Genomic DNA, 22,146 nt, shown 5'->3' with positions numbered 1-22,146 from the left:
TCGCAACACTGCGCTCCAGTGCTGCCACACGTCCAGTCCCATTTGTGCTCCACACACAGTTTTATGAATATGATTTTTCTCCTCTATCAGATAACTCATTTATCCTTTGGGTAAAGATTAACTTAACTTAATTGTTATTTTATTTTTGCAGCAACACACATTAGAAGAATCCCCTGACGATTCCCCCATAGCAGAAGACCCACCATACACGGCCTTGAAAAGGTTAAATAATATTAACTTTAGGTATCTATAAAAACAAAAATTGAAGATAAAATATCATGTAATCCAGTTTTTCATTCACAATTTAGATATGTTGCCTATACCTCTAGAAGAAATGAAAAATAACTGTTCCTTATTAGTATCGGTTACTAATTATTATTATTAAACCATATCCGCTCCCTAGGTGGAGCATATGGAGTCCACAAACTGTCTCCAGGCTTTTCTGTTGGCTGCCAGCTCCCTTGCATCCTCCCAAGTCAGATCCACGTCCCGAAGTTCTGTCGAGAACTGCTGACGAATTTCTCTTATACGGCTGTGAAACATGGCACCTTACAGGAGCCCAGAGTAGCCGTGTACTAAGCTTTGAGAATAGGTGTCTGCGGAGAATTTTGGGCGTGCGGTGGTTTGACTTTGTGAGGAATGAAGAGATAAGGCGTAGGACGCAGCAAATCTTGGTCACAACTGTTGTCAAGAAAAGGCGTGTTCAGTTGGCTTGGCCATGTACTCCGCATGCCTCCTGAGAGCCTTTATCAAGCTTGCCTCTTTTACAAGGCATCAGGTTCGCGCCGCCCAGGAAGACCACTGCTGACAATTTATTACTAATTAATATAATATTTAACTAACTGTTACTTTTTCGGTTACTTGATCGGAAAGGTATTCATAATTTCTTGGTTTATATTTCTTTCCAGCCTATGTTTTTTGTGTCAAATTATCAAATATGTTAGGAGTTAGAAATACGCAATACGTAACCAAATTTGTGGTACTGATTGGAGTGATAAGCTTTGAATTATTGAATTTAAAAACCGAACTAAATAATGACTTATTTTAAAGAAACCATTGCTGAATTTGACATGTAATGTAAACATTTTTAAACACACGTTAATTGAATTTTTAGTGGTTTTTTCGAAACCAATATTTTAAAATTAATCAAAAATAGACTGAATGAAGTCAAAATGAGATTTTTCAGATGAATGCGTGGCAAAACAATGTATGAGAGATATTGTAATGGTGAAATAAGAAGAAAAAAATGCAAAGCTGAAAAAGGACTGTCGATACAATTTGGAAAGGTTTGTTGGTTTGGACGTATGAAACAAATAAGTGAGGAAAGAATGGTAAAACAAATGTATCAGGTGAATAAAGTAGGAAATAAGAATAAGGATGACCACGGTTTTGTTATTTCATCATAGTCAAGAATTTAAAATAATAGGACATGATCAAGTCAAAAGTCGTAATAATCGGCGGGTATGTACAAGGAGATGCATGAATGTGTAAGAGGCGAAGAATGTTTGCAAAGATAGAGTATTCGCTCTGCCTACCCCTGCAATCAGTGGCATGCACAGACTTTTTGTGGGGTAGGTATAAGGCATAGTAGGTATAAGGAACGCAAGTAATCCGGGGTAGGCACTGCTTTTCTGTCTGTATAGAATGCACGCCTCTGCAGAGAAGTGACATGATCATATGTTATTTAAATTAATAGTTCGTAATTAAAGGGTTTATTGTAATTGAAATACAGTGAAATCTCTGTCTATCGTTTTTAAAGGGACCTATTAAAATAAACTATGAATGCGGGAAAACAATGAATGCAGGATTAAGAGGTCAATACGCAAGTAGATACTACCGAGTAAAGATACCAGCCTCCCAATCTGTATAACCATTTGTAAGCTAAAATTCTAAGAAGAATGCAGGTTTCAGATGCAAATTCAAACCTGAATTAAATTAAATTTATTTATAAAGTTTATTGAACAAAATTTATTTTTTAACAATTTTTTTTTCGTATGTCAATAGTATATTTTTGGCTTTGCAAACAGTATTTTTTTCAGCATCAGTTATTGAATGTGCGTAGCAGAAAGTTTTCTTTCAAAGAGTGTGCATGCTTCTGGAAATGCAGGTACAGGCAGCGGCTCCTTTTCATCAATATCGACCTCTCCTGCTATCGGTTGCAAGCTTTCGATAGTTTCTATCCCATACGTTGCCGTTGAATGTAAGAAAATCGAAAAGAATATAAAAAAACAGACAAAATGTATCAAATATGCAGTTTAATTCGAACAATAAATCCGGTAAATGGTGATAGAGAAATGTTCGATGCGGTTTAATTTAGTATGAAATGAATTCGGGATAGAAGAAATAAACGACACATCGCTCACTCCTTTCAAGAATGTCATAAATCAAAAAACCTGATTTTTCAGGGGAACGTTTTTAAAGTTTAAAAATATAACACAATGTACTAAAAATAAATATCAAGCCACTTATTGAACTTTTTACTGTGCAACAGATCTTTTTAGGTAAAACCTGAAGGTTTTTTCTCCATTTGAAAAATATTTAATATATTTAAAAAAATAATTAAACAACACCTTTTCTTCAAAATGCAAAAACAACACTTTCAGCCCTGGAGCGGGTAAATATTAAGTTAAAGATGTGCAGCTTTTGCTGGGATATAGTACATTTTCTGAGCATTCCGAAAACATGCACAACTGAAAATTGCCGATTTTTGATTTATGACGTTCTTGAAAGGAGTGAGCGACATATATACAAAGTTTTTATCCTATTTAACTCTACTTTGAATGTCATTATCAAGTAGTTATATCTAATAACCTTTGGTCAGTTAATAATCCTTGGTTAAATATAACCTGAGATTGCATGGCAAAATGAGGGTTTATATTTAACTATTCAAATGCTTTATATCATGCTATTTGTTCTAGATATGGGACCATGTCCAGCCTCGAGCGGATGCCTTCGGATGAATTAGATGACACACAGCTGATGGGGGAACAGCCAGCACACGAAAAGGGTACTTATTTTATAAACTATATAAGTATATTAGACATTCACTGTAAATATACACTGTTAAATTACAAAACTAAATGTATATTAGATTTCAGTTGTAAATTTTCACTGTTATTTCACAAACTTTATACGTTTACTGACGTTTACTAGACGTTTACTGTAAATATGTACTGTTATATCATAAACTATTTGCGTTTATTAGACGTTTACTGTAAACATTGACTGTTATTTCACAAACTGTATACGTTTAATGTAAACATTCAATGTTATTTCACAGTATAATAGATGTTTACTATAAATATGTACTGTTATATCGTAAACTATGTGCGTTTATTAGACGTTTATTGTAAATATTGACTGTTATTTAACAAACTATATAAATACACTAGACACTAACATTAAGGCAACTTAATTTGTTAAAAAGCAACTTAATTTTCATTAAACTCTGGTTTAAATTTAAAGTTATTTTTATTTATTTTTTAACACAGTTTGTATATAATACTTTTTAAAAAATCTGGATTATCTCCAATTACAGGAGTTATTTTCATATTATTTTTTGACATATCATCAAAGATTATAAGATGTGTGTGATTATACTCCAGGATTCGGACCTCACATACTAAAAAAAAAGTTTCTGCTCAATAAGAAGCTTCTTATCAACTCATCAATAAATGTCTCTAGTGATGTTATAGTGATTCAAAAACAATGTTTCAAAATTGGTTCATATATTTAGAACTTCCAAGAATTTGAGTAGTGTGGTTGTCAATAATGGGTAGAATTGGTGATTGTTACATGTGTGTAAAGTGATCACTTATACCAGCCTATGACGGTCGTCAGCCCCATTAATGCCCTCTTCCATATTCCCTGACTTCCATATTCTTCTTCATTCCTTGATGAGATGTCAAAAAATAATATGAAAATAGATTTTTCTTCAAAATAAACTTATGGTTTTAAAAACACAAGAGGTAAAGAGTGAAAGGTAAGGAGTTATAAAAAATATTTTAAATTATTTTTTCAATACATATTCTAAAAACAAAAAAATCCAATATGCATTCTAAAAAAAATACTGGGCATGATCCGACGTCCGATTCTATGCGTTGCCGAAAGCCAACTGAGTTTTATAAATGCAAGTTTGGCCTTAAATAGTCACTGTCATTTCACAATTCACAACCTATACAGGTTATACACGTATATTCATATGCCATACATTTACATTAACCCCTTGTGTGATTTGCCCGAATATAATTTGGGTAGGTATTTTGCTGACACAGCGATCTGCCCGAATCCAGCTCGGGTCATTCCCCCACCAGTCTAGATATCGTAGTCGTACAGGAGAAAGTGACCAACTAACAAAATATAAAAAGTACAGCAGGGCCATTTAATTAACTTTTGTTTGGCAAGAAAATAAACATCAATGCAGTTTGGAAAGAGAGGGAGAGGAAGATCCCCCACACGATGGACCGATCAAATTAAGGCAGCAGCAGGCACCTCAGTGGTTGGAGCGCTACGTGCAGCGCAGTCAAGGGATAACTGGAGAAGAGTCATTGCTTCTGCAAGGGTCACAGCCCTCAGCAATGAGGATTAAGACGGAGAAGAAGAAGAGCAGTTTGATAGTCAAATATCAAGATAATCAAGATATCAAATAGTCAATGATCACGTTTTTGTAAACAAATGCACTTGGTCGCTTTCTCCTGTACTACTACGATATATCCATTTTTCCTTTGTTTATTTTTTCGTTCCTAATATAATATATAAACAATAGTTTATTTATGTATAATACTGATTTATTATATTTCAAAATATGATTAAAAAAACATAATAGGGGAAAAAAGGGTGGCTTTTTTTGAAGAGGTTGACCACAGAAATATTCACTATTTTTTCACAAACCATGACATAGGATCTTATAACCTTTTGAATAACATATTAGTCTACTATGGAAATAGTCAGTTTTCTCTTCTTATGTCAATTAACATGAAGGCATGTTGTGATGCGCAGATGTGGAGGCTTCCCAAGGCCTCCTGAGCTGGACCTCTCGGGCCGGGAGCTACGTGGCCGAGAAGATGGCGCTGCTCAACAGTCTGGCAGAGTCGGGAGCAGCTTCTACCGGTGCATCATTTCTGGAAAGGTGATAGAAAGATTTTATTTTATTATTTTATTTAATATACTTACATTTTAAAGTACAACATAATACATTTTCTTAACATTTATATATATGGCATACTTTTAGTTTTAGATTCGCTGTGCCTCTCCAAAAAAGAGATTGAGCTCTTATTATGAAGAGTATTTTAAGTCTACTAATTTTTTAACCTAGAAACGAAAGAGCCGCCTCCGTAGTGTAATGGTCAGCTATCATTCTGGAGGTCCCGGGTTTGATTCCCAGGAGGATCGAATAAATAAAAGTGTTTTTTTCACTCTAATATCTATTCAATATTGCAGAGGGCTGATCACCTTTCCTTCGTGTGTTAATGATTAAGATAACACTGTGTTTATATAATGCAGTGCCTTATGCACCATTGGGTGCGGATAAGGGTTCAAAGAAGAACGAAAGAACGATTTATCATTTTTGTTTTGAGATTTTCCTTAAATGTATGTTGAAATTTATGAAATCGCTTTTTATTTAAATGGCCATAATTATTAGGTGTCTACAATATTTTTCAAATATAATTGTATTTATTTAGTACAGAAAAGAAAAATGTACATTGGCGGGCTTTTGCCAAGAAGCAATATCTTCAAACCAACCAAAAACAGACTAATGATATTGGTCAAAACGTTTGATACCTTCTACTTGAGGTGATTAGTAAAACATTTGTAAATAAACCAGACTATGGAATGAATTACCTCACCTTGTAAAAAATGCACCTTCTCTAATAACTTTTAAGAAACGTCTGAGACATTACTATCTATCATTAGCATCCTAACTGTCCATCATACCTCCTCCCTTTGTTTTTCCATCTACCTCCTTCCTTAACCCGTAAGCTGCGGATCGCATCTATTGTTGTTTTTTATAGAAATACCGCTGACTGCAAATCGCATGCATAGTCGTTTTTCAACTTTACGTACTTATATCAACACCTATGGATAATTTTTTGCAATTAAATTTGGTTCGAGGCATGGATAAATTAGTTCTCTTTGATTTATTGTCATAAAATATCAAAATTATTTTAATTTAGTGTCAACTTTATCGTGAATACTTCCGGTCGGCTCGTGCTCCGCAGATACGACAGCCGCGTCTTCTATACAGCCGCCATACTTTAGGCCGCGAGTCCGTAAATGTTAATATTTTTGTGAAATAATAAAAACATAATAAGTAAAGTGCATTGTGTACTGTGAACATCTATGATGGATATCCGAAAGTTTCACTACAAAAAATAGGCAAAAATATTATTTTTTTGTCAAAAATATTGTAATGTAAAATAATCCAGCACGGGACGGATAGTTTGACACTCGAAATCGAGCAGCTTAGAGGTTAATCTCCCTTTTTCTTTGCCCTCCTTATTATCATCTTTTGTAATTTATGTTTTTTTTAAATGTTAATTTGTAATTGATGTTTTTTTAATCTTCAAGTACTATCTACCCTCTGATTGCAAACAGCTATATATCGTATCAAACATTTTGATCAATATCACTAGTCTGTTTTTGGTTGGTTGGAAGATATTGCTTTTTAGCAATAAGCCCGCCAATGTACTTATTTATTTTCTGTACATGAAGTTTAAATAAATAAATGACTCTCCCTGTAAACTGTCGATGAAAACAACTATAGTTTTCAAAACTAGTCGTGTGTAATGAAATAAAACTCAATAAGTGGTATTACACAAGGGTTTTTTTTTTTTTAATTACCAACATGTCATTCTACAAAGTCAATGCCAAATCAATAAATAATAGAATCCTAGGATCATTTAAATTATAAGGTCATGATTTTTATATTAATTTTAAATTATTTTTTGTCTAGATACCTCGGAACTGGTGAATGGAGAGCAGTCCGGGGGTCCGTGAGTGGTCCTGAGGGGTCGGGCGGGGAGGGGTCGGGAGCCTCAGGAGAAGAAGCTTGGGGGACCCCCTCCTCAGGGGACTTGAGCGACCACGCATTCCCTGACTCGGACCACGCCACTCTGTCTGTAAGTAAGGCATGAAACATGCTTATGTTGGGCCATTTCCATGTTTGGATGTACTCATATTTGGCCATTTCCGTGTTTGGATATACTCATATTGGGCAATTCCTATGTCGAGATATACTCATAATTGACCCATTTTCATGTTGAGATACATATATTCACATTGGGCCATATTGAAATATACTCATATTTGAACATTTCCATTGTTGAGTTATACCAATATCAGGCCATTGCCATGTTGAGATATACTCATATTGGGCCATTATTATTTTGAGAAGTACTCATATGGACCCATTTCCATGTTGAGATAAACTCGCATTGGGCAATGTCCCTGGAATGTTCAAACTGAGATATTCTCATATTGTACATGTTGAGATGTATTAATATTGGGCTTCCATGCTGAGATATATTTTATTCACATCGAGTCATTTCCGTATTGAGATTTAGTCACATTGGGCCATTTCCATATTGAGATAAACTCATGGTGGGCCATATCAGCGTTGGTGATGTCACGTGGGGATTACCCATGTCAGAATAAATCTTTGCTAGCGCATTTGGCTTACTTTCATATTCCCATTACATAAAAAATAGATTTGTACCTATTTTCTTCTTCTTCTAACCCTTGAGTAAGTCTCTACATGTTTTCAGTCTCCAACAAAGTCGTCATCATCCTGTCCGGGAGATGACGACACAGAGCTGATGATGGATGAGCTCCTGATGACTCCGCCCATAGCTGGACCATCATTGAGACCACTTTTACCAAGGTACGTGAAGAATGTTTGCAAAGACAGAATTGTGTGGTATTCTATTATCAAGATAGTTTTAGATATATTTTAATAATGAAGAAGAATATGGAAGTCTGAGTTAGTTTTAGTCCACCTCCATAGTGTGATGGTCACCATTTTGGAGGTCCCTAGTTCGATTCCCAGGGGGGGTCAAATAAATATAAGTGATTTTTTCACTCTAATATTTATTCAATATTCCCTGGACATATACCTAATATATTATATACCTGAAGCGGAGGGCTGATCACCTTTCTTTCATGTGTTAACGATCAAGCTAACACTGCGTTTATATAATGCAGTGCCCTATGCACCATTGGGGTGCGGATAAGGGCTTAAAAAAATTTGACTTCTCAATATAGATGAAGAAGAATATGAAAGTCTGCGTTAGTTTTAGTTAGTAAGGCGTTACTTTAATCAAGATTCATATCACCTTAACCTTTCCGGGAGTATAAAAATTGATGTCCGACTTTCTTTGGAGAGTGGGTTCTTTTTACACGATTTTTTTTTTCTTTAAATTGATTTATTATGAAGATAAAAATTATGTTAGAATTTTTTTTTAAATGAAATACCTATTCGAAATATTTTTCAATTATGACAAAATTACACACAAATATCCACAGATGTCATTGCTTTACAAGTTACATCACACCAACTGACAGACGGACTTTGACGTTCATTAACGTCGATACTCCTTTAAGGAAAATTCGCACTGACGTTCATTTACGTCCATACTTCCGGATATGCTAATTATTAGTAACATTTTGAGTTTGTCCAAATAATTGTTCATACATCTGGGTTTCTCTCCTTAGGATTTATTTTTGATATTTTTTGACATCTCAAATTCCTAGTCCAACCATAGGTGCCTCTTGTGAACTCACAGTGTCAGGATGTTAATCATGTACGTAGGAGATCCAAAAATTTGAATTGTGCGGTAATCAATCATGAGTAGAATGGTGAATGTTGCAAGTATGTAAAGTGATCACTCAACCAGCCTTTAACTCTTTCCGGTCCATAAAAAAAAAATTTAAATTCCACCAGGTTCACAATAGATTTACAGCATTACAGGGTTAAACAATACATCCAAGTTTTTTTTAAATAAAACCACACTTGTGTTAAAAAAATATTTTTATTTTGAATGTACACAATCTTGTCTGTTATTATCACATTTTACACTAAATACGTGTGAGAAAAAAATATGTTTTCTTGTTATTTTTTGACATCTCATCAAAGATGAAGAAAAATATGGAAGTCTGGGCATTTACGGGGCTTACGACCGTCATAGGCTGGTTTAAGTGATCACTTTACACACGTGTAACATTCACCAATTCTACCCATTATTGACAACCACACTACTCAAATTCTTGGAAGTTCTATATATATGAACCAATTTAGAAACCTTGTTCATGAATCACTAAAACTTCACTAGAGACATCTATTGGTGAGATGTAAAGAAGCTTTTTACTAAGCAGAAACTCTTATATTAGTATGTGAGATCCGAATCCTGGATTATAATCACACACATGAGAAACGCCAGAAAATACCATTTTCATTTTTATTATTAAGCTTATAATTTGACCAGATAATTTATTTACAACATTTTGAGTGTGTCCAAATACTTGTTCACAAAATCTGGATTATCTCCAATTACAGGAGTTATTTTCATATTATTTTTTGACATCTCATCAAAGATGAAGAAGAATATGGAAGTCTGGGCATTTACGGGGCTTACGACCGTCATAGGCTGGTTTAAGTGATCACTTTACACACGTGTAACATTCACCAATTCTACCCATTATTGACAACCACACTACTCAAATTCTTTCTTCAAATGTTTTCTTGTATTTTAACACTAAACTGATGAAGAAATAAATGTTGAATGTCATTCGACATTGGACTGGAAAGGGTTAAGAGGCTGTAAGGTTTGTAAATCCCAGACTTCCATATTTTTCTTTATCTATGTTGAGAAAAAAAACAATCATATTTGTTTTTAGGATAATTATCATTAATTAGGGTCTCTTCCAAAGTTTACACCCATGATTTCTTGATTCTGGTCTGTTTACAATGGCGTCTCCATTTCTGACTCGCAGGAGAAGACTGGAACCGCTTCTAGAAGAGGAGGGATCAGACAGCTCTTCCACTAGCAGCGTGGGTGCTGAATCAGAAGTCACCCCTAGTCCAACAGATAAACAGGTAAGATTGAGCTTCGAAACAAACATCACAGACACTGACCTCTAACCTACATTCACTGCTTCATGGCCAACAGAGAGGCAGAATATCAAGAATATGTAATTATTTATTCATATCAGACACTGGATTATCCATATATCCACCTTTGGGATGACATACCAATATATAGGTGTCTAAACTTGAGATAAAACATTTGTCGTTTCTTCCATCTTTCAAATAAAACACACCTATAAGGCTGATTATCATTACAAGGCCACACAGACTATTTGCCAATTTAATACATACATATGAACTACTACTGCTGAGCTATATCCGCACCCAATAGTGCAAAGGGCACTGCAATAAGGTATGAAAGCATGGTGATCGGTCCTACGCTTCAGGTACCAGTCCAGGATAATATTACATAAATATAAGAGTGAAACACACTTATAAGGCTGATTATTATTACAAGGCCACACAGACTATTTGCCAATTTAAAACATACATATGAACTACTGCTACTGAGCTATATCCGCACCCAATGGTGCATAGGGCACTGCATAAGGTATGAAAGCATGGTGATCGGTCCTACGCTTCAGGTGCCAGTCCAGGATAATATTACATGAATATAAGAGTGAAAAAACACTTTACCATAAACCAAGCTAGGTCACAAAATGCCAAACAATCTTCTAGTGGAACGTAAGGTCTGTTGATGATAGTCAACAGTCCGGCTCCTCCTGAGGAGTTTTACGTGGTTACCTCCCAGCAATGAGCAAACGCTGAGCAGTTCTTGATTGGCCCACACTAGATTATCCCTCCTGTTTCCAACACAGATTAAAATAAAACATTTTTATGGCTAAAGGAAACAAAAATCCAAATAAATGTTTTTATAATATGTCAAAAGAAAGGTTTTTACATAGAAAAACAAAACCCCACTGATTGCCAAGAAACGCGCTGTCCGCCATTAATAACGTTAAGTGTTTCGTGCCTTTCTGTTAACTTTCACTAGATGGCACTACCATTGAGATCTAAAAGCAATGTTTGGAAAAAAGTGTGTTTTATACCTGTCATAGATTTAAATAAACACCTGTATATTATATTTTAGCAGCTGCCAAGAAACACGCTGTCCACTTTAAGTAATGTATAGTATTGCGTGTCTTGCTGTTACTTTTAACATATGGCGCTGCTGTTTTAGCAGCTGCCAAGACGCTCTCAGCTATTAGTAATATTTAGTGGTATGTGTCTTACTATCGCTTTTAACAGATGGGGCTGCCATTGGGGTAGAAGACGCTTCTTAAAAAACATGTTTTTTTACCTGGCACAAATTTTTTTAAACACCTGTATAGGTATTTTCACTTAAGCGTTAGACAGATCACCTTGTCACCATACATTTGAATTATTATTTCAAATCATACTTGTAATAGTCTCTGTGAAATCGAAATTTCTTGCTTTGGTACTCTGTCTCTCAAATGCACATAATTTTAAATACAATAATAATAAAAACTTCATCGATAAATACATCATTAGTTCTTCATCACTTCTGCAAAATGAACCGCTTTGAAAAAAATCATGATGTAGTTTTTTTCATATTTAAAGGAGGCATTTTTGTTTTAGTGGACAGATTTTGATGAAACGTAATGTACGTATGAATATGTAGAATGTACAACATAATATCATTGAACGATAAATGGATTTAGGGTGTTTGACCGTAGATATTGGATATTGCATGATGGATACTTGCCATGAATGGACTCCAAAGTATACATACCTAGCCTACAGACCGGGGTCGAAGGTCCAAATGCACACTTATTGTTTAAAATCCCATACAAATCATATATATTGCATCAGCACATCCGTGTTTTCTGTGTTTAAAAGTCAAAATATGTTTAGAATTGTGCTACGTACTTTTAAGTGTCTTATAATAGAACATTTCGTGCCCAAACAGGGTTGATTTGTCCTGTCAAGTGTTGTATAAAACACCATTTTATACCTAATCGGGGTTGATTTGTCTAAAGTGTCGTATAATAGAACATTTTGTGCCCAATCGGGCTTGATTTGTCCTGTAAAGTGTCGTATAAAAGAACATTGCTTGCCCGATCCGGGTTAATTTTTCCTATAAAGCGTTTTATAACAATTCATACCCAACCGGGTTTGATTTGTCTTGTAAGGTGTTTTGTCTTGTAAATATAAAATTTTGTTCCCAATCGGGATTGAAGTGTCTTGTAAAGTGTCGTATAATAGAATATTTCATGCCCAATCAGGGTTGATTTGTCCTGTAAAGTGTCGTATAATACAACATTTTGTGCCCAATCAGGGTTGATTTGTTCTGGAAAGTGTCTTATAATATAAAATTTTGTGCCCAGCCGGAGTTTATTTGTCCTGTAAAGTGTCATATAACATCAAAACATTTCGTTTTTATTTCGTATTTCATTTAATTTCTCTAGTTTAACCTAACCATATATGGTTTCCATAGAACTTTCTTAAAGGAATAACGGATAAATTTTATTAAATTTTATAAACGCAAAATTCTGAACATATTTTCATTTCAAAAAGACACAAGCTGAAAAAAATAATAGCGTTTCACATTAGATATGTCCCAAATACATGACTACAATCCCTTTGACTGGTGTAATAACAAAAGGGCTAACTGCAATGATGATTTGATAACACATTAACCTAACCTTACATTATCCAACCTAACCTAACTTTAAACTGTCTAATATAACCGAATGCAAGGTTAGGCAAGGGCTTAAACTAATCTTACATCTAACCAAATGTAATGTATTGTTAAGTAATGCCTAAAACTAGCCTTAAATTATCTAACCTAACCTAATGAAATGTTAGGTTAGCTTAGGACCCAACCTAACCTTGCATTATCGAACAGAGTAGATATCTGTTGTATGTTGTTGTAACCTCTAACATAAGAATAAAAAGAAAAATCCTTGAATTTCTTAGATGTTCACAGTTGTTTATAATACTGAAAGCATTTTTCTGGGTGATTATGCCTCATATAGTAGTAATTAAAATCATGTCCAAACCACCTCAAAGAATCTTTCTTGATCATTTCAATAATTGAAGATATGGGATAGTGATTATAAAAAGGACAATTATTATCCTTTGCTCAGCCACACATTCTTCTTTTTCTTCTGTGGGTATCATGTCAGATCTCGCTGACGTTGACTATCACTTGAGAGTAATTGTCCTTGTCTCGGGCAGCTCTAAACAGCGCCTCGGCAGTCCTTATCCCCGACCAATCTCTTATATTCCGGAGCCAGGAGTTCTGCCTTCTGCCCACACCTCGTCGACCTTTTCCTTAATAATATCTTGGTTTTTAATTCTGTCCCTAAATGCCCGAAACAGTGTCAAAATACATCGCATAATATCCCAGAAAAATGCTATTGGCATTATTCCTTATATAAATTTGAAAATATTGTATGTGAATTGTAAAAAACAAAACACTGGAATATTATCTGTAACCTTTTGTGTTATGACTAATGAAATATTGTAAATACAAATTGCTTCAAAGTCTTTACATACATATATATACAATATCTTCCAACTAACAAAATAAGTTTTGACCGTGGGCGATTTCAATAATTCATCATATAATTAATTTCTAAACATTACTGATGGTCAAGTCAAATTTTTAATACTCTTTGTTTAAGGTATTTTCGATACAAGGTCAAACAAATATTAACAGAATTTTTGAATACGGATACACGTTAGTAACTTGAAAGAGGGTTAGGAAAAATGTGGACAAGAAATGAATAATCAAAACTAGCCTAACGGCCGTTGACTCTTATTTGGCTTTTGAAAATTACAAAAATTCAATGAAAAAAATGGGTCAATCGATTCAAAAAGTTTTGGTACATCTAATCCATATTATTTTTTATCATCTTCTATATCAGATATTGGCCATTGGACAATCTGTTTGACTTGACCATTAGTAATGCATGACTTACTGAATATTGTATGAAATGGGTTTCATGCTGCACTGAGACCAAAAAATGCTACCCTTATCATAATTCCATATGTCGAAATAGAAATATATGTTCAATGTTGTCTATGGATGTGACCTTGAAATGAAATTTAAGGGTGCATTAAAAGGTATCACAAAGTGCATGCGTGGTGTGTTGTGGTGTAGTATGATGTGGTGTGGGTGTGGCGTGATGTGATGCAGCATTACATATATAGAAAGGAAAATGAATGCCAGGAACGTAGAGAATGCTGCGAATAAAGCTAAACTTGTAATCCAAAAAGGAGTCCTAATACCACCCTAATGTATGAGAGTGAAGTATGGAGTAGGAGAAAGAATGATGAAAGTCAATAAAAGTAAAATGAAGTTATATTGATATTCAAATGGTGAAATGGGAAAAGAATGCAAGGTGTGATGAAGAATGGTGATTTGAGGTGCTTTGGATATTTGAGATGAATGAGTGAGAAAAGAATGGTAAAACAAAGATACAAAAGAATATATAGTAGGAAATAGAAGCTGAGAGAGACCAACGGAGGCTTGCATAATCAAGTGTTTCAAATACTTGATAGTGGATGGTCTCAGGTATGTACGAAGAGATGAACAAATGTGCTAAAGATGAAGAATGTTTGCCTAAGAAGAACAGAATCATCAATTTAACCTGTCTTTACTCAACCATCGTTAGTTGAATAAATGTCTTGAAAAAGCGGAAAATTGTATGTAGTGTGGTTTCTGGCATACTGCGGCTGATTAATGTGTGTGCAGCACTAGACTAGAGGTGTAGTAACAGAGCGGATGTGGTCTGTGCCTGGTAGAATGTGCGGGTGTCCCACTAGCCTGGCGGTGTATGCAGCACTAGACTAGAGGTGTAGTAATGGAGCAGATGCCGGGTGTGGTGTAGTGTCTGGTAGAGTGTGCGGGTGTCCCTCTAGAGGTGTGTGTACAGGGGTGTGTGTGTGTGCAGCACTAGTGTGTGCAGGGGTGTGTGTGCAGCACTAGTACCACACCTCTAGTCTAGACTAGAGGTGTGGTAACAGAGATGCTGGGTGTGGTGTATGCCTGGTAGAGTGTGCGGGTGTCCTACTAGCCGCAGTGCGCCTAGCAGTGTGTGCACTAGACTAGAGGTGTAGTAACGGAGCGGATGCCGGGTGTGGTGTGGCGTCTGGTAGAGTGTGCGGGTGTCCCTCTAGAGGTGTGTGTACAGGGGTGTGTGTGTGTGCAGCACTAGTGTGTGCAGGGGTGTGTGTGCAGCACTAGTACCACACCTCTAGTCTAGACTAGAGGTGTGGTAACAGAGATGCTGGGTGTGGTGTATGCCTGGTAGAGTGTGCGGGTGTCCTACTAGCCGCAGTGCGCCTAGCAGTGTGTGCACTAGACTAGAGGTGTAGTAACGGAGCGGATGCCGGGTGTGGTGTGGTGTCTGGTGTTTGGCGGCAGGAAAGCAGCGCGGGTGGCGGTGCTGCTGACGGCGGAGGGCGCCCCGGAGAGGGGCCCGGGGAGGGGACCGAGGACCCGGAGCGTACTCCAACAAACGGGCCGCCCGAACACGCATCACCTCTGCGTAAGTGCACTTATGCCAACTCTTATATTTAACCATCAAATGCGCTAAAAGCCGACCTCTGCTAACCCAGTTAGCCAACGCATCTAGCATACATCAGTCAAGACTGTTAGAGTATACTTTCATATAAGACACTTTTAGGCCATTTGATTTTTTTCTTCTGCCAAATTCTTACGAGTCATTTTGAGAATAACTCTTCCATATTAGATAAAACTCTATTTGTGAATTTAAAGAGACGTCATCACAGGATCTCCCTCATTTAGCGTGGATACGTTCAATGTTTGAAAAAGAAAGATTTAAATTGGAAACAGAATGTGCGAAAGAAGGTATGCAGTTGATAAAAAATTATGAGGCATAGGACATAAAGATCAGATTTAGTGGTATTTAGAAAATATGACAAGACAAATAAATAAACTATTTAAAAAATTTTGATTGATAGAAGATATTGAATTTATTGTATCTCTTGTATTGTTTTTAAGGATGAACCTTATTATTTATTTATTTACTCTATATTGCACGTTCACAATCATTTTTAAGTATTTTATTTATTGTTTCGGCATTAACTTTGTGGTAAGACATGAAACAATGATTGAAGAAAACACTTGTTTTTTACCGCTCGAGTTTTATTATAGACTACATGTTTCAGAAGTTAAACTTCCATCATTCAGGTCTGTATAATAACTGTTATTATACAGACCTGAATGATGGAAGTTTAACTTCTGAAACATGTAGTCTATAATAAAACTCAAGTGGTAAAAAAGTGTTTTCTTCAATCATCATTTTTAAGATTAAGAAACTGAATTTTCTTTTAATCTTTGTACATAATAGGCAAGGAGAATTTTCTTAGGCAACTAATAAATATTAATAAAAGAAATTCCTAAAGGAACAGACGGCACCACACACAGATCTCCAGGATCTGTAGAAAGATGAAGAATACGAAGAATCAATCTTATTTATTTATTGTTAACTATACACATCCGCTATCATTATTATGATATGTAAACTAAATACCTACACATTTTTAATTTAAGTTTTACTTAGTTAATACCACTATTGCTTAAAATCTACTGTGACATATCGCTCACTCCTTTCAAGAACGTCATAAATCAAAAAACTCGATTTTTCAGGAGAACGTTTTTTAAGTTTAAAAATATAACACAATGTATTAAAAATAAATATCAAGCCACTTATTGAACTTCTTACTGTGCAACATATGTTTTTAAGCATAACCTGAGGGATTTTTCTCCATTTGAAAAATATTTAGTTTATTTAAAAATAATAATTAAACAATACCTTTTCTTCAAAATGCAAAAACAACACTTTCTGCCCTGTAGCGGGTAAATATTAAGTTAAAAATAAGATTCTTTTACTGGGATATAGTACATTTTCTAGGCATTCCGAAAACATGCACAACTAAAAATTGACGATTTTTGATTTATGACGTTCTTGAAAGGAGTGAGCGACATGTTCAAAGGAATAGTGGTATTTACTAAGTAAAACTAAAAATTAAAAATGGATGGATTTTACCACAAAGTGACTGCTGAATCAATTGAGGAAATTAAATACCTACATATATGCTATAAATTCTTGTAAATAATAGTCAAACAGAATTCTAATTAACATTTCCAAACAGAAATTAGGCAACTAATGAATATTATAAAAAATAGCTATTTATTAAACGGGTTGATAGCAATAAGCGCCTAGCGCGTATTCTGTGCCTGAGTAATGTTACATAAATGTAGGCGCCTGGCGTCTACGCCACACACAACGTGTTTTAGCTACAAAGCCAAACTTTCAATAGATTTTAATGAATTCCAATTGATTTTCCACTGTCCAGTATCAAGCAGTTCGCCATGGGGCGCGTCGGACGCCGACGCGGGCAGCACCTGCGGCTCGACAGCCAGCGAGGAGACACTGGCGGGCGGGGCCGCGCCCCCAGGCCCCCCGGGGGCTGCTGGGGGCGCCTGCGCGCCTGCTGGGGCCGCGCCCCCGGGCCGCCTCAGCCCGCGCATGGAGATGCGCCTGGCCCTTCAGGAGGGAAGGGACATACTGGCCGAGCAGGACCAACTATGGGTAAATTGTCAATTCAATCATATATACTGGCCGAGCAGGACCAACTATGGGTAAATTGTCAATTCAGTCTGATATACTGGCCTACCAGGGCCAACTAATTTAAATTTTTATTTTTTTTATTTATTTGTATACATTTATTTAAATCACAATTTTTACATATTTAGAACCTTTTTTTGCAGAGATCCACCAAGCCACGTTGTGTGTCTTGTCGGTGGAATTCTTTTTGATACATTTTTTTTACGATTTTAACGTAATATACATAAAAAAAAAAGAGAGAAAAATTAAGAATATAAACATTTTACAATTTTCATAAAATAAACTCTTGATCATTTACCCATTCCTTTATTTTGCCTTTGTTCCATATTTTATTTTGACCTGTAACATCCGTCGGCAACAAATTAAAAATGTTCAATTCAATCTGATATATTGGCCGATTGGTTTCTCGGTTCAAACCCACTCTACCACAATTTGATACCTATTTCTAATAATGATCCCCTTAGGCAAACATAAATAGTATAAAATTGACGTATTTTTTGTATATGATAAAAAAGCAAATATTTTTCATTAAAATTCAAAAAAATGGAATCATCAGGGATATATTGTAGTCGTACAGGAGAAAGTGACCAACTAACAAAACAAAATATTCAGGAGGACCATTTAAGTCACTTTTGCTTGGCAAGAAAATAAACATCAATGCAGTTAGCAATTTTTTACAAGTCTATATCTTATACTTCCAAGTTTAAAATCCTTTGGGATTTTTTTCATAGCAGTATTAAGCTAGTAAGATATCAAATAGTCAATGATCACGATTTTGTAAAAAATGCACTTGGTCACTTTCTTCTGTATGACTACGATATATTGGAAGTTGTCCAACTGCACTCCTAGATCTAATACAGAAGCATCCAGACTTCCTGACAGACCACTCTTAAAAAGGTGGGGATCGACCGGAGTCATTTTGTCATTACGTAACACGTTACGATACGAGCATTCGTATAGTCAGTACAGCGTTCCGAGTGCTCCATCCGAAGAATGTTACGTTACGACGAAATGCTCTCGTCAGTCCCCACCTGAAAGCAATTTAGTATTGCATTGCAATGCAATCTACATCACTGATGTGGGATTGTGTTTAGTTTGTTAACTGTTATCAAATGTGCGATGAAAAGTTGAAAGTTGGGAGTTGTTGCTACAGGATCAGGCGAGCGGCCGCTGCGGGTGGGTGCGGCGCCCCATGTCTCTACAGCCCCTGAGCCAGTCCCCCCGCGCGCCCCGCCGCGCCCACACTATTACTTCACACAGTTCTGTGTCTGCTCAACAAGGTAAATATACCAAACCTACCTTCCTATCTTTGAAACATGTAAAGAAATGTGTGCCTTCGATTTTTTAACCTAAAAAGTGTTCCGAGAACTTTAAAAATAAGACAGAGTGCTTCTTTTTAATTCCACCCTAACTTATCATCTTTTTAAACTGTTGAGATCAGCTCTCCTCGTCCTCAGGTTGTAGGTCCTTCTATCATGGACGTCAACGTCACCTAGGCCATGCCTTCGAATCATGTGATCTTTCTGCAGCATCCATGAATTCTTTGGTGTTCCTCTAAATGTCTTTCGAGGAAGATCCATGACGATTGTCTGGTTCACAATATGTCCAGGTTCTCTGCGTCCTATGTCGCTTACCATCTCAATTGCCTTTCCTCTACCTATCCTTGTTGAGGTCAACTGTATTTGTTCTTAGGTTGAAGGTCCTTCAGACCAATAAAACAGAGTGCGACGGAGGATAAACAAGATGGCAACATTACGTCAGTTTTGACTCAAAACTAGCAAAACTAAATAGCAAACTAGAAAAATTTCCTTTTTACCTAAAAAAAAATCATTTTACCACATTTGGTGTAATTTACCCCGATTCCTTGATTCCTCGCTGGTTTTGAGAAAGACTTGATAAACAGCGTTTCTTTATTTTACAAAGCAACAAGAGTATTTTGAGTCTTATATAATAGTTTATTTTTATTTAAAAATTAACTTATTATTTTTAACTTCTGAAACTTTGATGTGTTTTGGTTGGAGTGAACCTTTATATATTATTATAAAGAAGAAGACTTCCTGGATCCATCCCAACTTATCGTCGTTGTAGACTGTTGGGGTCAGCTCTCCTCGTCCTCAGGTTGTAGGTCCTTCTGTCAACGTTAGATGATAGGCCATGCCTTCAAATCAAATCATTTTTCTGTAGCATCCATGGATTCTTTGGTCTTTTACTCTATTATATTATACCATTGTACATAAAACTAACTAACTAACTAACCATCAAGCCGTTTTCTCACAGGGGTAGGCAGAGAGAATAGAATGCCACACCACTCTGTCGTTGCAAACATTCTTCGCCTCTTCCACGTTCATGCATCTCCTGATACATACCCGCCGATTGTTACGATCCCTAACCTGACCACTTTCAAGTATTTGGCATACCTGATCGTGCCATGTTTTTCTCGGTCTTCCTCTGCTCCTTTTTCCAACTACATTCGCCTCATAAATTTATTTTACCGTTCTTTTCTCACTCATTCATTCTACATGTCCAAACCATCTCAACACACCTTTCTTAATTTTATCGATAATGCTGTATTGTACAAACCATTGTACAATACAATACTTTTTCTATCTTTTCAGATATAGTTTACATATTTATATTTATATATATTTCTATGTATGGTTGCGTTTTGTTCCAGACGTGGTGAAGGTGACAGCGATGGAGCGCCTGGCACTGCTAGAAGCCCGAGGAGGCCGGCGCGGGGCCCGGAGGGTACGCCCTACTGCTAGACTGTGAGTATTAGTCAGAACACAGACTGTAATTTCATTATCAAAATCCTATTGAACACATGAGAATAATAAATAATGTGCTGAAATCAGTCAAAGCAAATGAAAACCTTTTTCCAAAAGCTAAATAAGCATTAGTCCTGGTTCTAACTAACTGAGTATGGAAGTTAAACATGGAGTTGGCAAAAAAAAGGATGTAAGTAGACTGAACGCAGTCAATATCTAAAGCAAATGTGCAGTAAAACCATGTATGATAGATGTTGGAATGGTGATATAAGGAATGAATTACAACATTTTGAGTGTGTCCAAATACTTTTTCTCAAAATCTGGATTATCTCCAATTACAGGAGTTATTTTTCCCAGACTTCCATATTCTTCTTCATCTTTGATGAGATGTCAAAAAATAATATGAAAATAACTCCTGTAACTTAAACCAGCCTATGACGGTTGTCAGCCCCGTAAAGGCCCAGACTTCAAGGCAGAGATAAGCATTATCAATAAAATTAAGAATGATATGTTGAGATGGTTTGGACATGTGGAACGATGAGTAAAGAAAGAACAATAAAACAAAATTATGAGACAAATGTAATTGAATAAAAAAATCTTGAAATAATCAAGTGTTTTGAATACTTAGGCGTCGTCAGATCAAGAGTCTGAATAATCGGTGGGTATGTATAAGAAGGTACAAGAGATGAAGAATGTTTGCAAAGACGTGGATAGTTTAGTTGTGTTTTTAAGAAGAAAGTTTACCCCTGAATAAAAAGGTTGAATCAACACTTTTGCAGGAACTAAAGCAAGTTGCTTCTATCTCTCCCTTTCTAGTATGGGCCTGGTGCGAAGGAGAGCGTCCTCCGACAGTCCGGATCGGCCGTACTCTCCGCGCCGCCAGCAGCCCCACGTGAGCAGCCAAGGCTACTACAAGATCTGCTTTGTCAATGGCTTTGTCTAGTACACTCACCCCCTTATACACACCATCCTCCACCCACAAACTACCACTCATCATACAGAATACACACAATCTTCTCATTTTTACATCCCAACTTATCGGCTTTGTAGACTGTTGGAGTCAGCTCTCCTCATTCTCAGGTTGTAGGTCCTTCTTTCATGGGCAACCTCACCTAGGCCATGCCTTCGAATAATGTTTTCTGTCTGCAGCATCCATGAATTCTTTGGTCTTCCTCTAGATATCTTTTGAGGTAGATCCATTGCGATTGCCTGGTTCACAACATGATCAGATTACAACACATAATACAATACTGTATACAATATAATAAAACAAAAACTTATAGATTTTCCACTTTTATTTTATTTGAGGCGGTGACTGAGTTTTGTAGTTACCAATATCATCAGACTTGTGAGAGGTATATTTTTTCACTGATTCTACATTTAATACTTCCTGATGGGACACGAGTTTAACTTGGAAATTGAATTTCATTAATTGATTCGGCAGTCACTTTGTAGTAAAATCTATCCACTTTGAATTAATGTTTTACTTAGTAAATACCACTATTTCTTAAAATCTGCTTTGACACGTGTTTCGATGCATTCCGCATCATTTTTAAACACCGTATTCAAACACGGTGTTTGAAAATGATGCGGAATGCATCGAAACAAGTGTCACAGTAGATTTTAAGAAATAGTGGTATTTACTAAGTCAAACATTTATTTAAGAAATTAG

At 36.0% G+C, this 22,146-nt stretch overlaps 1 protein-coding gene across 1 annotated transcript in view; it reads left to right on the top strand.

Moving 5' to 3' along the window:
• Positions 1–21,930, top strand: part of LOC148299622 (uncharacterized) — a 97,227-nt gene extending 75,297 nt beyond the window's left edge. The window contains exons 19-29 of the mRNA XM_088275879.1: positions 152–222; positions 2,919–3,007; positions 4,999–5,128; positions 6,953–7,118; positions 7,764–7,879; positions 9,988–10,090; positions 15,477–15,600; positions 17,435–17,670; positions 18,860–18,986; positions 20,381–20,474; positions 21,291–21,930. Of these exons, the coding sequence (XP_088132005.1) occupies positions 152–222; positions 2,919–3,007; positions 4,999–5,128; positions 6,953–7,118; positions 7,764–7,879; positions 9,988–10,090; positions 15,477–15,600; positions 17,435–17,670; positions 18,860–18,986; positions 20,381–20,474; positions 21,291–21,417 (1,383 nt within the window). The 3' untranslated portion in view covers positions 21,418–21,930. The remainder of the gene's footprint in view (positions 1–151; positions 223–2,918; positions 3,008–4,998; positions 5,129–6,952; positions 7,119–7,763; positions 7,880–9,987; positions 10,091–15,476; positions 15,601–17,434; positions 17,671–18,859; positions 18,987–20,380; positions 20,475–21,290) is intronic.
• Positions 21,931–22,146: the final 216 nt, after the last annotated feature.

The sequence above is a fragment of the Brachycentrus maculatus genome, unplaced genomic scaffold, assembly GCF_059751285.1.
Source record: "Brachycentrus maculatus isolate JH-2025_06_01 unplaced genomic scaffold, ASM5975128v1 h1tg001045l, whole genome shotgun sequence".
In the NCBI taxonomy this organism is placed as follows: Eukaryota; Metazoa; Arthropoda; class Insecta; order Trichoptera; family Brachycentridae; genus Brachycentrus; species Brachycentrus maculatus.
This window is presented reverse-complemented; position numbering and strand designations above follow the sequence as displayed.